This window comes from Nesoenas mayeri (assembly GCF_963082525.1).
Source record: "Nesoenas mayeri genome assembly, chromosome: 7".
NCBI lineage: Eukaryota > Metazoa > Chordata > Aves > Columbiformes > Columbidae > Nesoenas > Nesoenas mayeri.
The window spans coordinates 31,357,339-31,380,657 of record NC_137551.1 but is presented as its reverse complement, the minus strand read 5'-3'; the positions used below and the strand labels follow the sequence as shown (position 1 = coordinate 31,380,657).

Below are 23,319 nucleotides of genomic sequence, written 5' to 3'. Positions count from 1 at the left end.
GCACACAGGGATCCCTGCGGCATTTTTGGGCACAGACACCTTGGCCAGATGCACCCAGAGGCTCAGGGTTGGGTTTTAGGAAGCAGCTTTCCTGAAACTCCTCTGTGAGTTTCAAACTGATGCACAGGGCTAGATGTATCTCATCCAGCATGAGATTTCAGTCTGCATTTCCTGAATCACACTTAGAGATTTGCCTATCTGTGTTTAAGACCAACAGGATGGTACAAATGCAGGGTTTCCCCCAACTCAGGAGCCTCGGCATCCCTCATTCCAGTAAAGCCCATGCACTCTAAAAATGTAATTACTAGCTACATAATAAAATAAAAAGAACCTGCAAAGATAATAGCCAAACCGCATTTGCCACAAGTTAAAGTGCTCAACAGCACTGTACAAACTATCCTGCAGGCAGAGAAGCAAGGAAAAGGCTTAAACATCTGCACAAGGCTGGGAAAGCACATCCCAGCTCCACAGCTGTGTGCCCGACACAGTAAATATGCTTCAGTTTGAGAGGGAAGACCGATCCTGCAGAGGACAAGTGCCTGCGAGGAGCGAACGAACGATGCTGTTAGATAAACTACAACAGAGAAGCCTCCAGGGAGCTGCAAACCCAGCGACATAATGGGACAGTGAGGGTAAGAAATGGCCATATTTGCCTCTGCACACAACAGAGGATGTGCAGGAAGGCTGGGGAGAGTTTTCGGAGCAGGCTGGTTGGAACCCAGCCAGCTCCACGGATGGTTCCGCACCATAAAAATACAAACCACGTCTCCAGATGTCAGCTCTGAGTCTGATCGAGCCCATTCTCCCTAAACAAGAGACAACTGACAGTTTTAGAGCAGAGGCAATGCCTAGCTGCAGCCATGCCTAAGTAACATTAACAGATTAGCTTCTCCGTCTATCCCAAATGTCAGGCCTTCAACTAAGCCTCTGTCTTGCTGTGCCTTAAGACACCATCTACTAAAGCGGCGGTGAAAAGAAAGAATAAAATCTCCTCTTTCTCCCAAGAAGTACAATAGTGCTGCTCCTGTCTCAGTGCCAGCTTTAGGCCATTCTTTTGACAATGAACCTGTGGAGTAATTTGTGTCTCTCTTTGTGCATCTAATGTTACTATTCAAACACGGGGCCAGGACATCTGCGTGAAGGGATTTTTCTTCTTCTGAGAACAACAGATGCTATTTTCACAAGCACTGTCAGTCACTGTTGCTGTCTCTGCCCCAGCCCTGTCCAGAGCTGCTCCTGCTCTCCCCAGGTGATGGACACCATGGGAAAGGCAGCAGATAACAACCCAACAGTGTGAACCACAGGCCCTGGGGGAGCAATTACGTCAATTTTACAGCTCCATGGGCAAATTGATCTAGTGATCCAGTGAGAACGATGCTCTGAAGGATGCAGGCATGTAGCCAAACTGTCTTTGGAGACACATGCGAACCATCACAGCCCACTAGCTCGTGCTGCAGAGACCGCTGCTGCGCTGGGGACGAGATCAATTAAAGCAACGAGGGGAGGCAGAAATGCCATTCAGCTCATCCAGCTGGGTTCAGGACAGGACAAGTATGCTGTTCTCATGAGCCAGCTCCAAAAGAAGAGCGAAGCAACATGGCAATGCTCAGAGCAATAGAAACAGCGCCAAAAAGAAAAGGTGAGACTTGACCTGGAATGGGCGAGAAAGAAAGAATAAGAGAAAAACATTCACTGGCAAAAGAGAGAGCAAAGCAGTGGCCAGCAGGAGGATAAAGAAAAGGAAAATGGAAAAAATGGGGGAAAAGGGAAAAAAATGGGGGCAAAAGAAAGGGGGGGAAAGAAAAGGGGTGAAAATACAGGTGGGAAAAGGGGAAAGGAAAGTATCTATGAGATCTGGGGGGAGAAGTCCAAGCCTTTTCCTCCTCTGACCTGCATGTTGTCTGCACTTGTACGAAGCTGCTCAGAACATTGTCCCGGTCCTGTCCCCTCCAGGTCACTGTGGCTGGCAGATAACAGCGAGGCTGGGAGGGCAAGAATGGAGTTAAGCCTGAAAGCAGATAGACCAAGGTCCAAAGACCAGCAGGATGGTATAAACCATGGCTCCATCCAGGACCTACAACACACCAGACCTTTATTTGGAAATGGCTGGGGGATTGCCCTTACCTGGTGTGTTTGCAGCACAGGTAACTGGATTTGACCTGGGCCAAATCTAGAGAAAAAATAGCCAATGCACCTACCAAGAACAACAACAGACACCGACTGCCACAGCTCTGCTTCAGACTTGTGTAAACCATTGAAATCTCTTGCAAAACCAATCCTTTTCAAACCTCTCCTTATCAAAAATATGTGACTACAAAATGCCCAGGAAGCTAAAAAGCATATTCAATCACTCCAAATAAATTAAGAGAAGAAAGCAGCATGGACAACTTACAAAACAGAACAGAGACTCATTATGAGTTCTCCTTCCTCTTCCTTGTATTTCCCTTTTAACAACCATTCACTCCAGCACCTGGATCCCAGTGCATGATCTATGTTATCCCCCTTCAGCAGGAGCTCCAGAATTGCTCAGATTTGTACATATTTTTAGATTAACTCAAAGAAGTCATTTTTTAAAAAAATCCAGAATAATAATCTGGATGAGGAAATACAAAATGCCAATAATAAATACTTGAACACAAATATTTACTTTGATTAAAAAAGAACGAGAGCACTTGGGAAGCCCAGTTTGTGCAATACAGGAACAGGGAACAGCCTCAGCGCAGCCCCTGTGCTGGAGCAGCTCAATCCCTGCCAAGGGCAGTGGTGGCTTTGGTGACTTGCTGGATCGTGCCCGCGAGTGGCAGCGAGTGTTCCCAGATGGGGAACTGGAGCACTCAGCACATCAGTGTCACTGATCCACACGTCTCCTGGTGTGCTGGGAGGCTCTGGAGAAGCGCTGCAAACCACTGGAACTCCGCTGCACGTGGGAGTGAACAGGAAGGACTGGGGATCTTGGAGAATCACCGCGGAGCACTCCTGTTGCAGAAGAGAAACAGGCATGGGATAAGGGCTTTAGGACCAAGGCATAAGCTCATGCTCAGTCCATTAAAATACAAGAAGCATCCTCTTGGCCTTAGTGGACAGAGGTTGGAGAGAACTCCCAGGCCCAAAGCACAGCACTGCGGGGAAAAAACTACTTAATTGAGAACTTCCCACTATGGGCACAGGACCATGTCCAGGGAGCCAGAGGCTCATCACCTCCTGGCCATTGCTCCCCTGATGAAGAGGCAAAGGGGAAGCTTTTGCACCACAGAAAGCAATGGAAGCAATAAGGGGTTGCACTTCAACAGAGACAGCTCCCTCCCATTGAAAGGGAGCCAGAGCTTTCAACCTCAGAATCAAAGAGGGCTTGTTTCTTCTAGTAGGGCTCTTGAAAAATGGGGAACAAACACAGTAGAAGACAACTACCCAAAATATTAGAATTTCCGGGGGTGCCCTCACGGTGAGCTCACTTAGTGAATGTGTAAAACAGGACACAGCTTCTTCAGAGATGCCCTTGTTCCCCTCGGCAGCCCAAACCTCTCCACTTTCCATGCGAGAGAGGCCACATCAGCACAAACACCCGGCCACCAAACAGCTGTCAGAGTCACAGCCACATTTCTGCTCAAGGGCGAAGTGGAGATGTGGGACTCGTCCAGGGGTGCTGGGCAGAACGGATAACACCTGCTGATCCTTACTGCTCTCACAGTGGGGTCCTTCCCAGCCGTGGCACTCGCAGCGGTAGCTCCCAGACCCCAGGATGCACACGCCCTGGTTCATGCACGGGTTGGGTTTGCACAGGTTCACGGGGCTTTTTGCTTCTGCAACAAACACAAGCAGAACGGAAGGCTCAGGGACATCTACAGAGTGTTGACAGCCAGGACCTATGTCCATCGGGAATGCTGCAAAAATAACAGCAACCATATCCCAGACATCAGAAAATGCCGTCTAGGGCTGATGGGATGGGAAAACCACGTTAACACAGCAGAGGGTGCAAGCATACAACCCTGTCTTGACACAGAGGACAAGCCCTTCTGTGTTTAACCTGGAGGAAGAAGAACGGCTTTGCTAAATGTTCTGATCTGGAGGCTAATTTCCTAATGAAGCTTAAAAGATTGACATCATGCTAGGCTGAATGGCAAAGAAAAGCAAAACAGACCATTCTCAGCCTGGAGGAGGCTAAAAGGAGACCTCATGGTGCTTACAGCTTCCTCACAAGGGGAGAAGAAGGGGCAGGCACTGAACTCTTATCTTTAGGGACCAGTGACAGAACCCGAGGGAATGGCAGGAAGATGTGCCAGGAGAGGTTTATGGAGCCTCGGAGTAGAAGACTGAATGAAGGGTTTATATCTTTACATCGCTCTTGGTCCCAGCCTATCTAGTATGAACAGCGATTACCTGCACATGAAATGAAAGCAGCTATTCAGTCTCAGGAAATGGTATGTTATTACCCTGACTCACTGAACCTTGCTGGCTCTTCCCCTTCATCTCTGGCGTTGTAGTTAATTTCATGGTACAGCAGATTGTTTTTATAATAACACAGCTGAAAATACCACTGCAATAGGAGCACATTGGAAAGCTCCAGGTAGAATCCGTCTGCAGGGCCTGCCAGGAGACCGGCTTCTCACCCTGAAGAGACGGCGCTGTAAGTTCTTCCTGACCCCGAAGGAGCCACGGGCATGCCCAGAGATGAAAAGGACCTTTGTGCTGTTAATCATGTGTTGTGCTTCTTCATTTGATCTTACAGGCAGGTTAAAACATAACAAGACTCAATTCCTAGATGTTAAACTCAGAGTATTTTGGATGAGAAACAAGGCACAGCATTTTAAAACAGCGAGAGAGTAGCTGGTGCAGCAAGGAACCAGAAGCAGCTTCCCCACCACCACCACCTGCAAACCAGGGCTGCTGTCCCTTCGGAAAAGCTCATTTCCATCATGCACAGCACTCACACTCAGCATGCAAATGTTTCAAACTTGAATTCTGAGGCAGCTTTTTCCCAACCAGAGACTGGCGTGCAGAACTCAAGTTTTCCAATGAAGTGCACCTTTTGTTTAGCACAAACGTGATCTTTTACACAAATATTTGAAAATTCTTCTCTCTTGAATGCTCTGGAGACAAGAGCTTGATTCCACACACAAAATCAATCACGTGCTGTCTGAAGACCCCAATTTAACAGTCTGCAGGTTTCAAATTGGGCAGATTCTGAATTTAGGATGAAATCCTGTGCAACACAAACAAAATCTTAAGAGCTTATATGAAAACTGCAGTAGTGGGACACAAAGGAGGAACAAGGGTGACGAGGCTGAAACAGAGGTTTCAGACTCACCACTTTGTAGATGCCTGGGCACAAAGCTGCTGAGGGACACAGCACAGACCTCACTCAGGGACCAACACTGTTGCCTGTAGAAATATATCCCCTTCAGCTCCCCCAGCAGCACTGTGATGCACAGCAAATTCTACAGGTTTAAACACCAGAAACAGAGTAAACTTCTTTTTCTTTCAGGTGAGGCAGAACCTAGACCTGTCAGGGCTGGAAAGAGCCAGTCACACTAAGCCTTGTCTCACCTACTGGACAGAATCTTTGGAAAACTGATTCCTATTCCTATAGGATTAATTTGACAGTCACCAGATCTATGCCATAGCTTCCCCATCTGTAAAATGTAAAAGGTAATATCAAGCTCCCTTGGTAAAGCATCAAAAAACCTATGATAACAACAGCTGGTGGCACCAGCATAACAAGTGAGTATGGGATGTTCTCTCACCTTCACAGATTCTTTCGATTATAAGGTCTTGGTAATACTGCAGGTCTTCATAGGAGGACATGTGGATCAGGTAGCTGGGAGACCCAGCAACCCTCAGCAGCGTGTTCCTCGGTGCATCCCCAATGACAACCACAAACACCAAGATGCCGTTGTCCCTCAGCTGCTGTGCTGGGGCAGCTGCATCCTCCATGCTGCCTCCATTTGTGAGCACCACCACCACCTTGTTGACACCAGGTCTCGCTCCTTTCTGCACTGTCATCACGTCACCATAAATATGCAGCAAGGCCCTGCCAGCAGAGGCTGAGTCCCCAAGGAATTGTGCTCGGTTGATGGCTTGGAGGACAGCTGAATTGCTTGTGTGGGTGTCCAAAGCGAACACAGTGTGAGCTTCGCTACCACAGATCACAAGGGCAATTTGGGTGACATCCCGGTTGATGCTGAAGTGCGAACAGCTGCTCCTGACAAAGCCTCTCAGCCGCACAAAATTCTCCAGGCCAACTCCAGCCGAGGCATCCACTGCAAACGCCAAATCAAGAGACTGCGCCTGGCAGCCTGGATAAAGGAGTGCAAACACATTATTTTCTATAATATAGTACATATGGACTCCTTTCTGACCAAAAAAAAAAAAAGCAGGGCGGAAAATGGTAGGCAGAATTAATTACTCTTGATCAATGACTGTGGAGAGTGATCTATGACCCTTTCACACCAATAGATGGAGATCCATCATAAACAGCAGCGATGGAAGGTTAGCCCCTGAATCTACGACTGACGCAAACAAAATAAGGACGTTCATCTTTCCGTCCTTCCCACCTCCTCACTGGAGTTCAGCAGACCTCCTCATGGACTGACAAACTCATCCCTCAATGCCCGTATCACAGTCTCACCTTCAGGATTGTCCACACTGCAGATTCTTCTCTGCAGCTCTGGGATCCTGTTGAACAGGTCCTGGGGGTCCAAATAAGCAATTGTCCGCTTTGGATTGCCAGTCACCTCAGTTAGCTCTGCTCTCATGAAGCTGCTGCCTACAGCGATCAAGAAGAGACCTTGGTCCCCCGCATACTTAGCAGCTTCTGCCACTGGATCCTGGGACTTGGAGTCAGTGAGCAAGACAACAACACGTGGGAGCTCATCCTGCACGTCTGCAAAGACCGGGGCACTCCTAAAACCATGCTGTGCAACGTACTGCAGGGCTCTGCCTGTCAGAGTTCTTCCTCCGCTGAAATTCAAAGCATCAATGCTCTTCATGAGACTGAATGCATCCTTGTATTGGCCAACTTCAATGGGTATCGTGACAGTGTTATTGTACTGGGCCACTCCCACATTCATTGGTGAGTCCTGGCCCATGACTGCTTGGAGGAACCTCTTGAGGAACGCCTTGTAGCGCAGGAACCCTTCCAGCGTGACCCCTGCCGAGCTGTCCACCAGGAAAAGGAGATCCACACTGCACTCAAGGCTCAGCTTCGGTGCTGAAAAGGGAGACAGCAATTTATCATATGCATGGCAACAAGACAAGCATGCTGGGCACCTCTGCTGGGGTCTGCTGGAAGCCCTGTGCTGTGGAGAAGGGACATTGTGTCCAGTAACTCAAATAGTTTGCCAGATGTGGCATGAGCTGGAGAACAACTGTGCCAGGACTGCGCTTCATTTTGGTTGGATGCCACATAAGCCTTTAGAGACAGGAAACACCTATGGGAGTCTGGGGAGATTCATGATGGCAAATTTCAAACTAAAAATGAAATGTCCAGTCTTGGCACTCTGTGCAAAACACTCTGAGTTTTAATATCTCATATACTGGAGAAAGGAGAAAGTCTTCAGCACTAGATCCTCATCTGTAACACCTTGAGACACTTTAAAGGGGAAGTCTTGATTCTGGGGAAAGTAAGTACAAAGCATTTTCTGAAGATCAGGACCTTCTTGGGTTTCTTACATTGAACTGCCAAAATCAGGAGTCCCTCCTGTGTGCAGGGAAGGGACCAACAGACATACCTGTGTGTCTCTCCCAGTCATAACCAGCATGAGATAATCACAGAACAGTTTGGCTTGGAAGGGACCTTCGAAGGTCATCTAGTCCAAGCCCCCTGCAATGAGCAGGGACATATTCAACCAGATCAAATTGCTCAGAGCCCCGTCCAGCCTGGCCTTCAATGTCTCCAGAGACAGGGCATCCACCACCTCTCTGGGCAACCTGGGCCAGTATTTTACCACTCTCACTGTAAAAAATTTCTTCCTCATGTCTAGCCTGAATCTCCCCTCTTTTGGTTTAAAATCATTACCCCTTGTCCAATTATAACAGGCCCAGTCTGTCCCCATCTGAGAACAGTCAGCCTGTCTCCTGGACAAAAACCCAAAATCTGCAGCCCAACCCCAGTCATCTCAGTGGCTGCACAAGGGGCACCGCAAAGGCAGGACATGGCCCAGAAGGAAGGAGGGAGAGAGCAGCTCCACACCTACCGCAGTGGACGTCTCCTCCGTAGCCCAGCGGGCAGAGGCAGTGGTACTTGTCCAGTCCGTCTGGGACACACGTGCCCCCGTTCTGGCACGGCTGGGAGTCACAGGGGTCTAAACAAGAGCAGGGAAGGGAAAGATGGGGAGTCAGCGGGGAGCCTGCCCCTTCCCATCTTGTGCCAGTATGAGCATCGCCTTGAGTGGAAAAGGAGCCAAACCTCCACCCCTCTTAGAATCACAGAATCGTTTTGGCTGGAAGAGACCCTCAAGATCGAGTCCAACCATAACCTAAATCTAGCACTAGACCATGTCCCTAAGAACCTCGTCTCTGGCCATAAATACCCATGAGACAAAAAGAATGGGACATGACACAACTTCTTGCTAAGGATCACAATATCTCACTCAGAACATAATTTTTACAAGTGAGAGCAGAAACCCATGTTTTTATTCCTTAGTTATTACCTTCCCTGCTTTGTAAATAAAATTCTGAAAAAGGCTAAGTCCTACCTGAGCATACAGTTCGGAAGCATCTGGATGGGTGTTTTATCAAGACTCTCTTCCATCTGAAACAGAAGGAATAAAACTTACCATGAATTTAAAGATTAACAGGGTGTCTTCAAATTCGACCTCACTGTGTTTTAAATGGAACCAATTTTCCTTTGAAAATGCAAGTTTTCAAAACAAGTATTTCAAAAGAAAGTGTCCATTCTGAGTGGGGTTGCAAAAGAAAAAATATAATTGAATCAAATCTACTCTTTGATTTTTGAATTCTACCTTTTACATTTAAAGATTATGAATGTATTTTTGAAGCTTAAATTATTATTTATTTTAATTGCTACAGAGGAGATGTTAAACTTTTTGCTCTAAGCTGCAATGAAAATAGAATTTTATAGTGATGAGAGTTTCTTATTCAATATTAATTCTGGCATCTAACTTATTCCATTGTAACAGCTCGTGGACAAGCAAGGTTTAGATGGGGAAGAAATCCCTAGTTCTCAGCTGAGCCTTCCACTGAGATTCTTCAACTGTCTCCATCATTTCCTTGCCCTAAGGTGGCATGAAAAAACCAAAACAACACCATAGAGCAAGAGTGTATATTTGCCACACATAAGAAGGCAGCTCACCTTGGTTCCTGACAGTGAGAGGATTTCTGCTTTAAACTTGCATCCCCGTTAATCAGGTTTTTCTTTATCCAATACCTGTGGCTTCACCATGCCACTAATCTTCCAGTGCTCTGCATTAGGGCTGCTCAAACTCACTGAGACTGCGGCCAAAACCTCTCTTTTGGGATGCTGTAAGCAAACCAAGAGCCTCACTGCTTTCTCATGTTGGCTCGAGGTACAACGTATATCTGGAAAGGCTCCCAGCCATTAGGACACCTCTGAAATTGTCCATACAATCACCTCCCAGCACATCTATGCAGCAGGACATCAATGCACAGCCCAGATCTGGTGTGGCTTTCAAACATTGGTGTGACTGCCCGATACTCAAACAAACACATGAAGCACCTCTTCAAAGGAAAAACAGCCCCCACTACCAATTTCTGTACAACAGCACTTTCACTCAGCTCTTTTTATCAGTAAAGAGAGCATGAAGCTGCCTTTCCCTTCACGGATCATTTTTAAAGCATTCCTCCCACTGTATCGACTGCAGGGACAATATTATTTGAAGGACCTGACATGCTTTATGGGTTTTCATTTCCAGTCTCCTCTCCCCGGGCAAGAGGACATTTCCCTCCTGCGGCTCACTGCCATCGACCTGACAACGCAGCTCTTTGTGTGCCGCCTGGTTTTGACACTGTCATGCTACGACTTGGGGGTATTTTCTGCCAGTGACTGGAGCCTCTCCATAGGAAAGCCCTTCCCAAGCCCCCAGCCAAGGAAAGGAAAAGGGGCTTCTCTGGAAACGTGGGCAAAAACAGAACCAGCACCAACACGGGGAGCCAAGTCTAGAAACCCTCTGCAAAACAGCAGGTACAGAAATGTAAACTTCAAAGCATCTTGGCTCAACAGGTAGGAAACCACACTGGTTTTGGCTGGGATAAAGTTAATGCAGAGTTAATGTCAGTTCCATTCATAATCTTTTTAGTGCTCTTGGGCAAATCATTTTCTGCTTCTCTGTCTCAGTGCCTCCTTTTACCCTTTACTTCCCAGGTCACGTAGTGGTCAGAGCAGGGAGAGCTTGTTCCTGGGCATAGAAACCATGTTTGCACTAGTCGTCTTAGGGATCTTCATCACAGTAAAGAGTCATTGTGAGATAAAAGCCTCATCGCTGTATCTCTTGTATCCCTCTGCCCTGCTCACTTTTAAAGACGAGGGTGCGCAGCTCACCTGTAGAAAGGGCACAGCGACGCACGCACTGCATTTGGCTGCTTTGAGCCTTTCCAACACATGTAAATTCCAGCCAGCTCTTTCACAGTCTCCAGGGTCCTGCGTTCGCAAGGGTGGGACTCAACTTTGCAGCCTGTAGCCAACAACAAATCCAAACTAGGATCAAGTGCCTGAAGACACAAAGTCTGTGTGGGAATGGAACATCACTCTGAAAGGATTAGTTTTCCTCATCTACCCGCAAACAGCATATAAGGCAGTGCTTCCAAGAGCCCTCCATGAGGCTCCAGAAGACAAATTTTCTGCCAGCAAGCTCACCAGCCTACCCTGCTTTCTGAGGTGCTCACTCTCCAGTCTCCTTTGCTTTGCTATAAAACTCACAATTCAGGGTTCAGCAATGACTTTTCAGCCCCTCTGGTGCCTAATCATTCACATATTTGATTTTCTTCTACCTCTGGACCAGTCTAGTTCTATCTTTTCTACCTCTTGCAAACCCCTGGTGGCCTCCCCTTATCACACAGCCAAGTCCATCAGAAGATTTAATACAACTGTCTTGATCCCTCTGTCTCCCGTGACACAAGCAAGGACCAATACTGCCATTCTCAGAGGCGAACTGAGACACAGAAATATTATAGGATCCTGCAGCTTGCAAGTGTTCAAAGATGTAGCTGGCAAGTTTGCCCTCCACTTTGAGCATGAGAAGCAGGTGACCTTGAAGTGCAACACCTGCTAATTCCCTGGTAGGCTTTCTGACACCGCCTCATCTTTTCTTGCTGAGTGACACACTCAAAGCACAGGGATGGAGATGGAGCCAGCACAGGGGTTACCTGGAGCGCTGGCGCTGCAGACAGAGCCGGTCAGGGTGCTGTACAGGCCATTGGCAGCATCGTTGGCATCTCCAGCAAAGAGCACGTGCTGCTCGGTGGGCTCACTGGCCAGCATGTGCAGCTCTTCCCACCTGCCAAGCAACAGAGGGGTTCAACCGCTTAGTCATCCCCAAAGAACTGGGTATCCAAACAAACCCTGTGCAGTAAACAGCCAATGCAAAACCATGACACCCCTCAAACAGTTTTCAAGACCTTGGTGTGTTTATTCTCAGGCAGCGGCATAGCTCCACTTAGTGGAAGAGCTTCCTTCACCCGCTCTGGTTCTCCTGTACACCAACCACCAAATTAGTGTTTACTCCAAAATTATGCTACTCTCCAAATTCTGCTTTTCTTTTTCCAAAATTTGTATCTAGCAGCAGACCATGCCTGACTCGCTAGGACTTGCCATTTGTCTAGCTGGGCCTCCATTTCCAGCTGTGTGGAAAGTTTCCTACCTTGGAAACTTGATTCCCACTGCAAAAACCATGATGTGTCTCTCCTTCACCTGCATTGCAGGCATTGCAGTGCTGTCCTGGGACTTCCCATCCGAAATGATGATCATGACTTCAGGGATACTTGAGTTTCTGCCACCAGGGAACCCTTTGCGTAGAATATACTTCAGAGCCCGACCTATCTCTGTGCTCCCACCTCTAGAAAGAAAGGAGATAAAAATCAGAAAAGCAGAAATCAAAGCTCTTCTCCTGTTATTGAATTTACCATCTTATTTTCAAATTTCCACCCTCTGGTAGTGGGGAGTTTAGCACATTTCTGCCTGTTGCCACAGAACACATCCACAGAGTTGTCTAATCCTGTAATTCATAACCTCTTCCTACCCATAGACCCCATCCACCCTTCCTTATCTCCAACCCAGAGCATTCTCCACTAGAGCGTTCCTACAATTGAAGCAGGAATCACAGCTCTCAGATACCTATTTCCAGCTTTGACAAATGTCTCAACTGCTTCTGGTTTTCCATCTGAAAACTGTGCTCACTTCTTTAAGAGTTGTGTGGAAAAGCTGCTTAACAACAACCTCTTGCACAGTTCAAGTGGGCAAAATGGACAAAGACCAGCATCTCAAAGTGGTTTTCTTTCTTCCACTTGACACATCGATGTCCTATACCTTCTTGGCACATATCATCCCTTTTCTTCCATGGGACCTTCTGCTGTTCTCGGACCAGGAGCCAAGGCATGGAGCTCCATGTCCCACCTTGTAACTGATAGTCTACAGTCCAGCAGTGCACAGAGAGTCCGTGCCTCTTCCTTCCTGGCTGATCTGCAGGTTAATTTGATTCTCTACAAAAAGCCATTTGTCCATCTTGTAGCAAAGCTCCTGGAAATACAAATGCTGAAAGCTTCTTAGTGTACACCTGGAAACTCGGAAGGACCGAAAACAAGGCCCGCTTTTTTTTTCAGGGCTTCACCAGTACGTTTTATGCTAGGAAAGTAAACATTCAGAAAAGCCACCTGATGCTCCAGTTGTCTAAATTCATGCTAAACTCAATTAAAAGCAATATCCTCATACTGCTCACTAGCATTGCTGGTATGACAGGGTAGGTGCACCAGCCACTGACGTTCACACAAGCTGTGCCCCTCACTTCTCATTTTGGAGACAGGAGCCAGCTACCTTAATATTTTGGCAGCCCTTGAATTCTGCCCTGGAGAATGAAATGTTTCTGAGGTAGAAAGCAATCAGTTCAATACTCAGCAATCCTCCCAGTAGCAAGGTATTAAACTGACATGAGGACTTGGATGCCAAAGGGGGCATATTCCATTAGTGACATAAATCAGCAGGTAATACGGGCTGCTGTCAAGTGTTGGGGGTGGCAGACCAAGCCTTGGAGCTGTGCAATAACTCCCAAGGAAAAGCAGCAAGGAGAATTAGCTACAGCTTGCCAGGGAACAGCTTCACTCAAAGATGCTTTAGAAATCCTGAGACTCATTTCTTACAAGATTATTAAAAAATGAGATTTGCTGAATAATGGACACCTCTTTAACCTGAAAACTTGCCTGCCCTGCTGAGCCCGTAGACACTGGAGCTGGGTGGTTGAGAGGTGTCCTGCACATCAGCACAGAGTCCCGGGGAGGGACATGAGAGGTCAGGTCCCTCTGGCAGACGAGTGCACCCAAGACAAGAGCTGCTCGGTGCAGGCAGGAAGGGTTGTTGCCAGTGTCCACACAGTGCCACCCTCCCTTTGGTGATGGCATACTGGATGTGAACTGGGAAGGAGCCCCTCATTGCAGAGGGTGCTGAAAATACAGCAGAAGGGAATAAAAAGAGGAGTGCTATCCATACACAAAGGTCTAGGAGGGGAAGGACAAGATGTGGTTGTTTTTTCTGGGCTGCACATTTACTCTAGTTGTTATTTCTGTGATTCCTGCTAGTGAGCTCTGTGGGGCAGGGACTGTCCTCTGCTTTCAAGACTTCAAATGACTGTTATTGATGTGTACACAAGACTGGGCTCCATGTTCCACTTACCATGAAATGTCATCAAACATGATATATAAAATGATAATCTCTGTCATGCTGAGGCAGGAATGATTACATTATGAGTCAAACACCGAAGATTTTACTAAAAGCCATGGGTAACCTAACAGAGACCTTGGAGGGGAGGCAAGAGGTCTCTCACTTCTGTCTTGCAGAGTGAGGTTTGGTGGACTGTGCAGCTGGGCCCTGGCTGCCACAACTCCCCATCTGCCTCCCACACTCAGACTTTGGCCACCCAGGCACCCAGCCCCTGCTGACACCCACCAGACACAACCAGCTGAAGCTTCACACCAACCACCCGTGTTCCCCACTCAATCATCGCCAGGCTATGACCTTGCTGCAACACAACACAGCGGGCAAAAGCCTTTTTCCACTGTAAAAACTGAGGGCAACCTGCACTGCAAGTTCTTCAGCTGTTGTAGCCAGCTTTGATCCCTGCCTACAGCACATCGTCTCTTTTTGTTGTTGGAGGGTGAAACATCAGCTTATTTCAGAGGGGTAAATCCTGCATGGACACGAGTCTCTTTCTTTCTTGGTAGTCCTCCACCTGCACAATGTGAGAGTTCTCTAATGTGTCATCCCTGGCTGGATGTTTGACACCAGAGAGAGCCCAGCTTGGCCAGGAACACGCTCCAGACCTGTTCATAATTAAGCCACCAGATCAGAGGAGACATTTCCAGCTGTCTTCTAATTCTGTGCAAGGACCAGTCTTGTAAATCACTTCCTATGATTGCCTTTTAGGGCTGCTTTTATTTCTATCCAGAGTAAGCAAGGGGAATCCAACCACAAGCGTTACTGTTTCCTTGGAGGCATCATGTTCTACTTCAGCTCTGTTGACACAAATACATGCCATTTTCCTTTCTGAACATCTTTCCTTTGTTTTAACACTGGATTTGCTTGCTCTAGAAAAGCATTTGACCATGCCCAAGTTCATTCTTTTCTGTCTATCCTTTGATTTTCACATAAACTTGTTACTTCAGTACCTCCTAGGCCCTTTCCTTTAGAACTTCATTCTTTAGGTGGTTCCTCCTCAGCACTCCACCATTCCAAAGCACACTCAACGACCATGTGTTCACTGCATGTCCAAATCTGCCTTTTCCTGACCAGCTGTCAGTAGCTGTCAGATGCTTCAGTGAAAAGTGATGTGCATGAGGGAAAACACATTGTGCAGTCAGTTTGACGACTAAATCTTGATGAACTCAGTAAGCTGTGCCCGTGTGAATCCTAAGGATTCAAAAAAAAGTTAATAAACTCTACACCAAAGCTCATTAAATTCAGTTTCTTATCAATTTGTATTTGGAGGTCTGCTGTTTTTTGACACAGCAAATATGAGTTTAAGGCATTATTACTCCAATAAGGATTTTCTGAAGCCAAAGGAGTTGTGGACTTTATCTGCTGCCTTTCCTCAGGAACAGCACTAAGAAGGTTTTTCTCCTGTAACCAGCCATTGACTTGCATGAAAGAAATTAATAAGAAATTTAGCTTCCCAGATTACCCTGAAAATTGGTTGAAATTGGTCAACGAACTCAAAAGTTATTTGAACAGAATTCACAAAGAGAGACCAGCAGTGTCTGAATAAATCACAAAAGCTTCACTCCAGTCCAATACCGCTGCCTTTTGAACACTCACACCTCCACACCAGAGCACAGGGCTGAACCTGGGAAACGTCTCACTGGCCAAAGTCTTATCAGAAACACATCAAGGAGCCTCTCGACCGAGACGTTGAACACCCTGTTTTTTTCAGAAGCCAACTGGAATCTGTTCCTATTTTATTTATTTTGAAAATGTCGGCTTTTCATTTAAACAAGATGAAACAGCCAAGCACAAGGGCATTATTTCTGTTTGATCTGTCAGCATCCATGTGCTGTCATCAAGGAGTTTCAGTGCCAGACACCAAACACTGCTTCACTTTCTCTGCTCTCACAGACTTTTAACCAACAGTCAAAGAGCAGGAATGTCTCTTGCTTTCTGCTAAGTTTTTCGTATAACATTACACAAGAGGTTTTCTTGAGTTGATAAACTTATGGAAAGCAACACAGCAAAACCCAGTCACCTGATCTTGCTTGAAAAAAATCAAGTGATCACATCTGCTTGTGATGTGCACATCAAGCTGAGAGCATCAGACATAGACGAGAAACGCCAAGCTAACCTTTAGCCCTAATGCGGCTCAGCTAACAAATGAGCAGATACCCGCAGGCCATACAGATACCTCTTCTCTCATCAAAACAAGTGTTATTTTGGGGTAGCTGTCAGATTCTTTGCAGATCTAAATATGTTTCTTGGAGATGAAAAGTCTGGATGTTGAGAGGTTCTAAGGAGAGTGTTTCTTTGGGCTTCTGTCTCCGTTTCCTGAGGTCACAGGAAGACATCCAAGTCTTAACACTCAGGAAGAACAAAGGTTTCCGTCTGAAAACCTGATCCTCTTGAATTCAGCAGACAGATAGGTACAGATAACAAAATTCATTGCTACCTCACAGGACAAAGGAAATTGTAACCACCAAAAAATGAAGATGCACACTGTCCTGCTCTGTTCAGCCACGTGGGAACACCACACTTGCTTTTCCCTGGAAGGACGTAACCCATCTACGGCACAAATGGTCAGAAAAACTGGCCAGGATGGTCATGGAAAACTCTCCCTTATTTACCACGTTATAGCAGGACACTGAAAACTTTCTCCCTCATCAGCTTTCACTGAGGTTGCATGTTTTAGCATTATGGACCACAGACAGCGTTCATCCACCGCCTGCCTGGGGGCATCAGGCTGGTGTATGCACAGCAGAGGTGAGAAGTCTGCACCTCAAAAAACAGTCCAGGGATCATTCATAGCCCAGAAAAAGAGAAAAGCTGTAAAATAAGCTGACCTGAACACAATCCTCCTGATTCGCTCTTTCACTTCTTGTTTGGTTAGATACAAATCCAGTGGGAATTCAAGGTGTGGAGTTGAGCTAAACTGTATCATTCCCACGCGGACCTAAAAGAAAAGTTTAAAGATTGTGAAAGGCACCTGTGAGACTTCTACCGTTTTGATCAGTTTGCAGATTTGAGAGCACTATACTGGACCAAGACAAACACTCCTTTGCATGTTGAGCCATTGGCAGTCAAAATGAACTTCAAAAAAAGAGAAAAAGAGCATAAACCACAGCACTACCTATACAGACTATAAGCAGAGCAAAAAAAAGTTCATGTGCAAACAGGAGCCGCTGCTGCAATCGTGGGCAGCTCAAGATCTCTATTAATCCATTCAGAGCAGCTAGTAGCCTCAAGGACAGTAAGTTTATAAATAACACCTTTTATACCAAGCCTTTTATACACTGTGCAGGCAACCTTCCCATTACCAAAAGCAGCTCCCTCTGGCACTGAGCACAGTAGGCAACACAAAGCAATTATTTTTCCACTACCTCCTCTGAAACCATTTTCTATAGTTGAAAATGCCTGAAAAATGCAAACAAACTAAAATGTCTGTTTTGGGCAATACATCCAGAATATTTCACAGAAGCCTTACAAGACGTTTTATGGAACTTGACAACTTCAAAGGTGAAAAGGCTACCAATTTTCAGTCTGGTCTACGTGCGGATTAAGAGAAAGAGCAGAGGAAGGATGGTACCTAGAAAAACAAAACAAAACAAAACAAAACCCACACAACCCAGCAAATCTGTAAATATTAAAGGTTCAAATTCTTTTGCCTAAGCCTATGTTGCGGTTGGTTCCTAGATGAAAGTCTCTAACTAGTGTCTATTTAGCATCACAGTATCACAGTATGTTTGGGATTGGAAGGGACCTCAAAAGATCATCTAGTCCAATCCCCCTGCTGGAGCAGGAACGCCTGGGTGAGGTCGCACAGGAACATGTCCAGGCGGGTTTGAATGTCTCCAGAGAAGGAGACTCCACAACCCCCCTGGGCAGCCTGTTCCAGTGTCTGTCACCCTTACTGAGAAGAAGTTTTTTCTCAAATTTAAGTGGAACCTCTTGTGTTCCAGCTTGATCCCATTACCCCTTGTCCTACCATTGTTTGCCACCGAGAAGAGCCTGGCTCCATCCTCGTGGCACTCATCCTTTATATATTTATAAACATTAATAAGGTCACCCCTCAGTCTCCTCTTCTCCAAACTAAAGAGACCCAGCTCCCTCAGCCTTTCCTCACACGGGAGATGCTCCACTCCCTTAATCATCTTGGTTGCCCTACGCTGGACCCTCTCCAGCAGTTCCCTGTCCTTCTTGAACTGAGGGGCCACAACTGGACACAATATTCCAGATGTGGTCTCACCAGGGCGGAGTAGAGGGGAAGGAGGACCTCTCTCGATCTACTAACCACCCCCCTTCTAATACACCCCAGGATGCCATTGGCCTTCCTGGCCACAAGGGCACAGTGCTGGCTCATGGTCATCCTGTTGTCCACCAGGATCCCCAGGTCCCTTTCCCCTACACTGCTCTCTAATATGTAATTTCCCAACCTATACTGGAACCTGGGGTTGTTCCTGCCCACATGCAGGACTCTACACTTTTCCTTGTTAAATTTCATTAGGTTATTCCCCGCCCAACTCTCCAGCCTGTCTAGGTCTCGCTGGATGGCAGCACAGCCTTCTGGCGTGTCAGCCACTCCTCCCAGCTTAGTGTCATCAGCAAACTTGCTGATAGTGCACTCTATTCCCTCGTCTAAATCATTAATGAATATATTGAATAATATTGACCCCAGTACTGACCCCTGAGGCACTCCACTAGATACTGGCCTCCAACTAGACTCTGCACCATTGACTACCACTCTCTGGCTTCTCTCCTTCAGCCAGTTTGCAACCCACCTCACTACTCTATTGTCTAGACCACACCTCCTCAACTTAGCAACTAGGATGCTGTGGGAGACTGTGTCAAAGGTATGATCCACAAAAGGGAACATCCATTTAACCTGAGCCACCCAGCACCTCTCAAAGCCTCGCACGCACTGTTTATCTCCTCACGATCACTGCCCAAGCTGTGGAAAGCTGTCCGCGCTGTGCGGCTGCAACCTGAGATCTGAAGGGTGAAATATTTCTTAGGGGAGAAAATGATGGAGGGGAATGGTGATTTCAGCTTCCAAAGGACCCTCCAATAGGGGCAGAACAGCAGCTTTCGATTTTAGGACCTGGAGCAGTGGTAGCAGTTGGTCTGGACGAGGATTCTGGGTACATGTCTAAGCATCCCTGATGTGGGAACCAGGAGAAAACACAAGTCCTGCCTCTGTTCCCAGGCTGCCAGACCTCTCTGAAGAACCACACATGGACCAGGGGTCCTCAAAGCCACAGCACCCCCAGACCCACCCTCTGTCCTGCCTCAGGTTCCTGTTCCTGCTATGCAGAGACCTCACGTCTGCCACATCCAGCAGCCCCAGCTGGCCAGTCCTCTGCTCTTCCCTGCTGAGCACCAGCACTGAAGTGCTCTGCACCACTAGCAGGTAGGGAGTGCAATGACATTTTGGAGACCTACAGCAGCATACAGATCCCCAACTGCCTTGGTATGTGGCTGGTGCCTTGCAATGAACTCCTTTCCTTCTGCCCTTTTGGCTTATTTTAGAATAGAGACCTTTGAGGAGAAGCAGAGCAAGCAGAATGTATCATTTACATCTGTACAGAAAGGTAATCAACTTGTCAGAGACTAATTCTGCAACTTTCCAGGGAAAAACAACAAAAAGATCCGACCATTTTAAACTATAAGCATCCAAACTTAAATAAAACTTGGTAAAAAAAAAATCATAAACTTCAACTTGAAAGACTATTGAATATTTTATTCTATTTATATTCTATCCAATTCTATATATATTCTATTATGTCTTTTCTCAAGACCAAATGGAACTTCTTAAAATACGTGAAAAATCAATTAATGTTCTCTAACCACACTGCTTCACAAAGCTCCACTGCATCTTTCTGAATAAATACCCTAGCCCCATGCTGGCTGCTAGGTTGAATTTTGCAATTCCACTCAGCATGTTATCACTGGCCTTTTCACACATTGTCAACCTGCTTGAAACTAAAATGAGACATTCTTGACACTCACCCTGTCTGGATGGATGTCCAAGGCATCACAGAGCTTGCCCGCAAAGTGCTTAGACCTTTCAAAGCTTCCTTTGCCGATGCTGTAGGAGCCGTCCAAGAGGAAAAGGACATCTAAGGGAGCCGAGCACTGCATCACTAGGAGAAAAACATACACACTGCGAAACTGCACTTTATTAGTGTCATTTTCTGGGAGCAGACAGTCAACAGCAGAAAGCCCAGACAAACAGACTTGCTAAGGACAGATTGGGGCAGTCGGGTGTTCCCAACCCAAAGCCCTCCTGCACCCCTGCTCTGCACAAGTGTCAGCCCAGCCCGCACAGGCTGAAAAACTTTGACCTGAGATTTGGGGTCCCCAGCCTGGCTTCAGCAGCTCAGTGAAACCACAAGAACAACTCCAGCGAGGTGATGCAGCGACACCATTAACGGTGGAACGAGCGGCCGTGTCGACAGGATCTGTGGCCTCTCCCACCCCAGGGCATGGACACGAATCCTGAGGCGTTTGCAAAGCAAACAGAGTCCCACGGAGCCAGATGTGTCTCATCTGCAGCACATTTTTCAAGACACACTCTTATTTTCTAAACACAGACTCTCTGAACAGCTCCAAGGCACCGACAGAAACGCTCTTCACAAAAATCTGCCTTTTATCTCATCTTCAGAGATGTGTCCTTGTATCACCCCGCCTGCATGAACACGACTGCTTCCAAGTTCCTGAGGCGCTTATGCTGCAGTGAAAGCCCGTAATTTCACTGGCAAAAAAAAATAGGCAGTCTGCAGGCTCTGGAGAGACATTTTCAAAGCACTTACAGAGACATTTTAAAGTCACGTCTGCAGCATTTACCAGAACCAGCCTGAAGGGAAACCAAATCCACAAGCTCAATGCAGGGAGCAAGCACACCAACCTTTTCAGAGCCCTTCTGGCCCATGCCTTTTCTCTATCCCCATTATTATCACCATGTTTTTATTATCACTACTTTTTTCCCAAATCATTCCTGCTAGCAAAAACCTGAATTTATAATTAGGGTTTTCTACCACCAGATTATGAGGGATTGAAAGTTGTAAAGCATTCCCTTCTGGGTCACTGGTTCTCAAACAGGGCAGCCAGCCCTGGCCTGGAGCACCGCGGTGGGGATGAGCTGGAGCACAGCCCTGCCAGCACCATCCCAGCTCATCAGCCTTGTCCTCACAGCTCATCTGAACGTGGAGATGCAACAACCCAGCTGCCTGCCCAAGCATTCACAGAGAAAAATGCCATGCTCCCATCCCACCATGGGTAGGGATGGAGAAATGGTCTTCGGGTCGTTCTGGAGTTCAGTGGTACAAGGAGTGGGGAATCTCCGTGTTGCAGCTGTGCTGTGCACGGCCACGGCAGAGACCTGTGAGCAGGGTGTCTGCAGCTCACCAAAGGGCTCTCGGTGATGCGCATCGGTGAGAAACGCCCAAATACAGCACACCAGGGTGCAAAGTCTGAGCTGTAACATGGTGCAATGGGATGGGGCTGCAGGGTATGCCTGGCATAGGAAAAACACTAATATATCACTTGACAGACAAACAAAAGTAAATAAAGGCTGGCAGGAGAATATAATACAGTCTATAAGTAACTGATTGCATGTACATCATGAGAGCTGTTGGTGACCATGGTCTGCTGGCCAGCCAGAGCCCAGTCAGCCCTGCTCACAGCATCGTGGCTGGTGCTGGCTTCACAGCCTGATTAAATTAGCCACATGAGAGGTCTGGTCGTGAATCAAGTCTGTAATTAAACACAGCTTCTTGAATCAGGATTGCTTGAAACAGCCTCTGAAGGAACCGTCAGGAACACCAGCCAGTTGGCAAACAGCCAATTTTGGGCAAAACAGAGTAGGTCAGCATCCCAGAAGAGCTGATACCACCAAGGGGAAACCTGGGCTAGTGCAGAAGCTGCCACAACGCTGTGCTTGTCAGAGCGTTGCTGGAGACTTTACGGACTGAATGGGGTCCAAAAAATAACATAAGTAAATAATAATTTTTAAAAAACACACCAAAAAATCCAGCACTGACACACAAACACCACAGCAAGAAAAAAAAGGAATTCAAAAAATAGAAAAGGCTTGCTTTAAAAAACAAACTTACGCTGGCCAGCAGCTGAGATCTTGCCGATCATCTCCTGGTCAGTATGAATTTCTTGAATACCCAACACCAGCAAAACTGTGGGATCAAACAGATAATCAACCATAGACACTAGAAATTGCCTTAAAAAAAACGGCACGCAGGCTTGAAACTATAGCACCTATAGCAGCAAAATCACTGTTTTGCTGTATAGCTTTCACACTTGCAGAAGATAACTTAGTGACACAGCACAGTGTTAGACAGGATCTACGGGAGGAAATTCCTTCTACCCAGGACACAGAGCAGGAGCAAGGCCAAGGACGCGACTCCAGCACATGGGAGGACGGTCCCTCTGCTCACTGTGTGCAGGGACACAGAGCAAGAATGAGAGCTAGGCCAGGCTTAGGCTTCAAAGATTACAGTCATAAGTACTGGAGACACCAAATAATTGCACTGGAGAAATCGATGAACTTTATGTCATCGTAACATCAGCTTTTCCCATATCAATTAGACACTTCATGTAAAAATCAGTCACATGTGTCTGAATTACCAGAAAAGCTGTTCCTCCAGGTATTATTTTCTCCCCTTCTGTGTGAATCTACGTTTCAGGGGTTTATCCATAAAACTCCCAAAGAGGCACTAATTTGGCTCTCATTCCTCAGAATGAAGAACTCCAGACAGAGACAGGGAAGCATCCAAGACAGAAACCACCGATGCAAAATGACAACGTTCCACATACCTTGGGGAAGCAGGAAAATGCAGATGGACTCAAATGACAACAGGTTCATGGTGACAAATCTGAAAGGAAAAAAGAAAAGGAGAGGAATATTAATTTAATTTCTAAAGTGAGTTTCTCTACCTGCAGCTGATCATCTCCATACCGAGTGTTGTGTGTGATGAGTTCAGAAACGTTCGGTGTGGGAGGCAAAAGCAACTCCCACCCTGGGGAGAAGGGTGGGAAACAGATAAAAGGAAAAAAAATGGAAATGAGGGGATGAGTGTCACGGTTGAGACGGACAAACGACATGGACCAAATTCTTTCAAGATGAAAGTAGTAGATGCCATTTATTGCTACAAGTGCATTTTTATACAATTCTACCAGTTCATGTGTCTTTTCACTATTGGTTACAAGTTACAGCAGTAACATCTCATTGGTTAATTCTTCTATCATCCATGTTATTTTTCTATCCCCTTCTCTCTCATGGGTACATCTCTCCTCTCTCCGGATACTCCTTTACTCCCATCCTTCTCAAGGGTAAATCTTAATATCTCAAGGTTGATTTCTACTCTCATATTTTCTGTCAAGGATTCCACAGACCCGCTGCAGTTTCCCACAGATGAGAGAAAATA

At 46.6% G+C, this 23,319-nt stretch overlaps 1 protein-coding gene across 1 annotated transcript; it reads right to left on the bottom strand.

Annotated features, from left to right (window-relative positions):
• Positions 1–2,848: 2,848 nt before the first annotated feature.
• VWA2 (von Willebrand factor A domain containing 2) lies at positions 2,849–22,763 on the bottom strand (the record flags this gene model as incomplete). Its single annotated transcript, XM_080348057.1, has 13 exons — positions 22,709–22,763; positions 21,994–22,068; positions 19,889–20,022; positions 16,726–16,835; positions 11,835–12,029; positions 11,341–11,471; positions 10,517–10,649; positions 8,694–8,749; positions 8,193–8,300; positions 6,626–7,207; positions 5,742–6,293; positions 3,678–3,800; positions 2,849–2,976 (listed from the first exon to the last, which is right to left on the bottom strand). Exons 1-13 carry the CDS (start codon positions 22,755–22,757, stop codon positions 2,849–2,851), a joined length of 2,376 nt encoding a protein of 791 aa, XP_080204183.1. The 5' UTR covers positions 22,758–22,763.
• Positions 22,764–23,319: the final 556 nt, after the last annotated feature.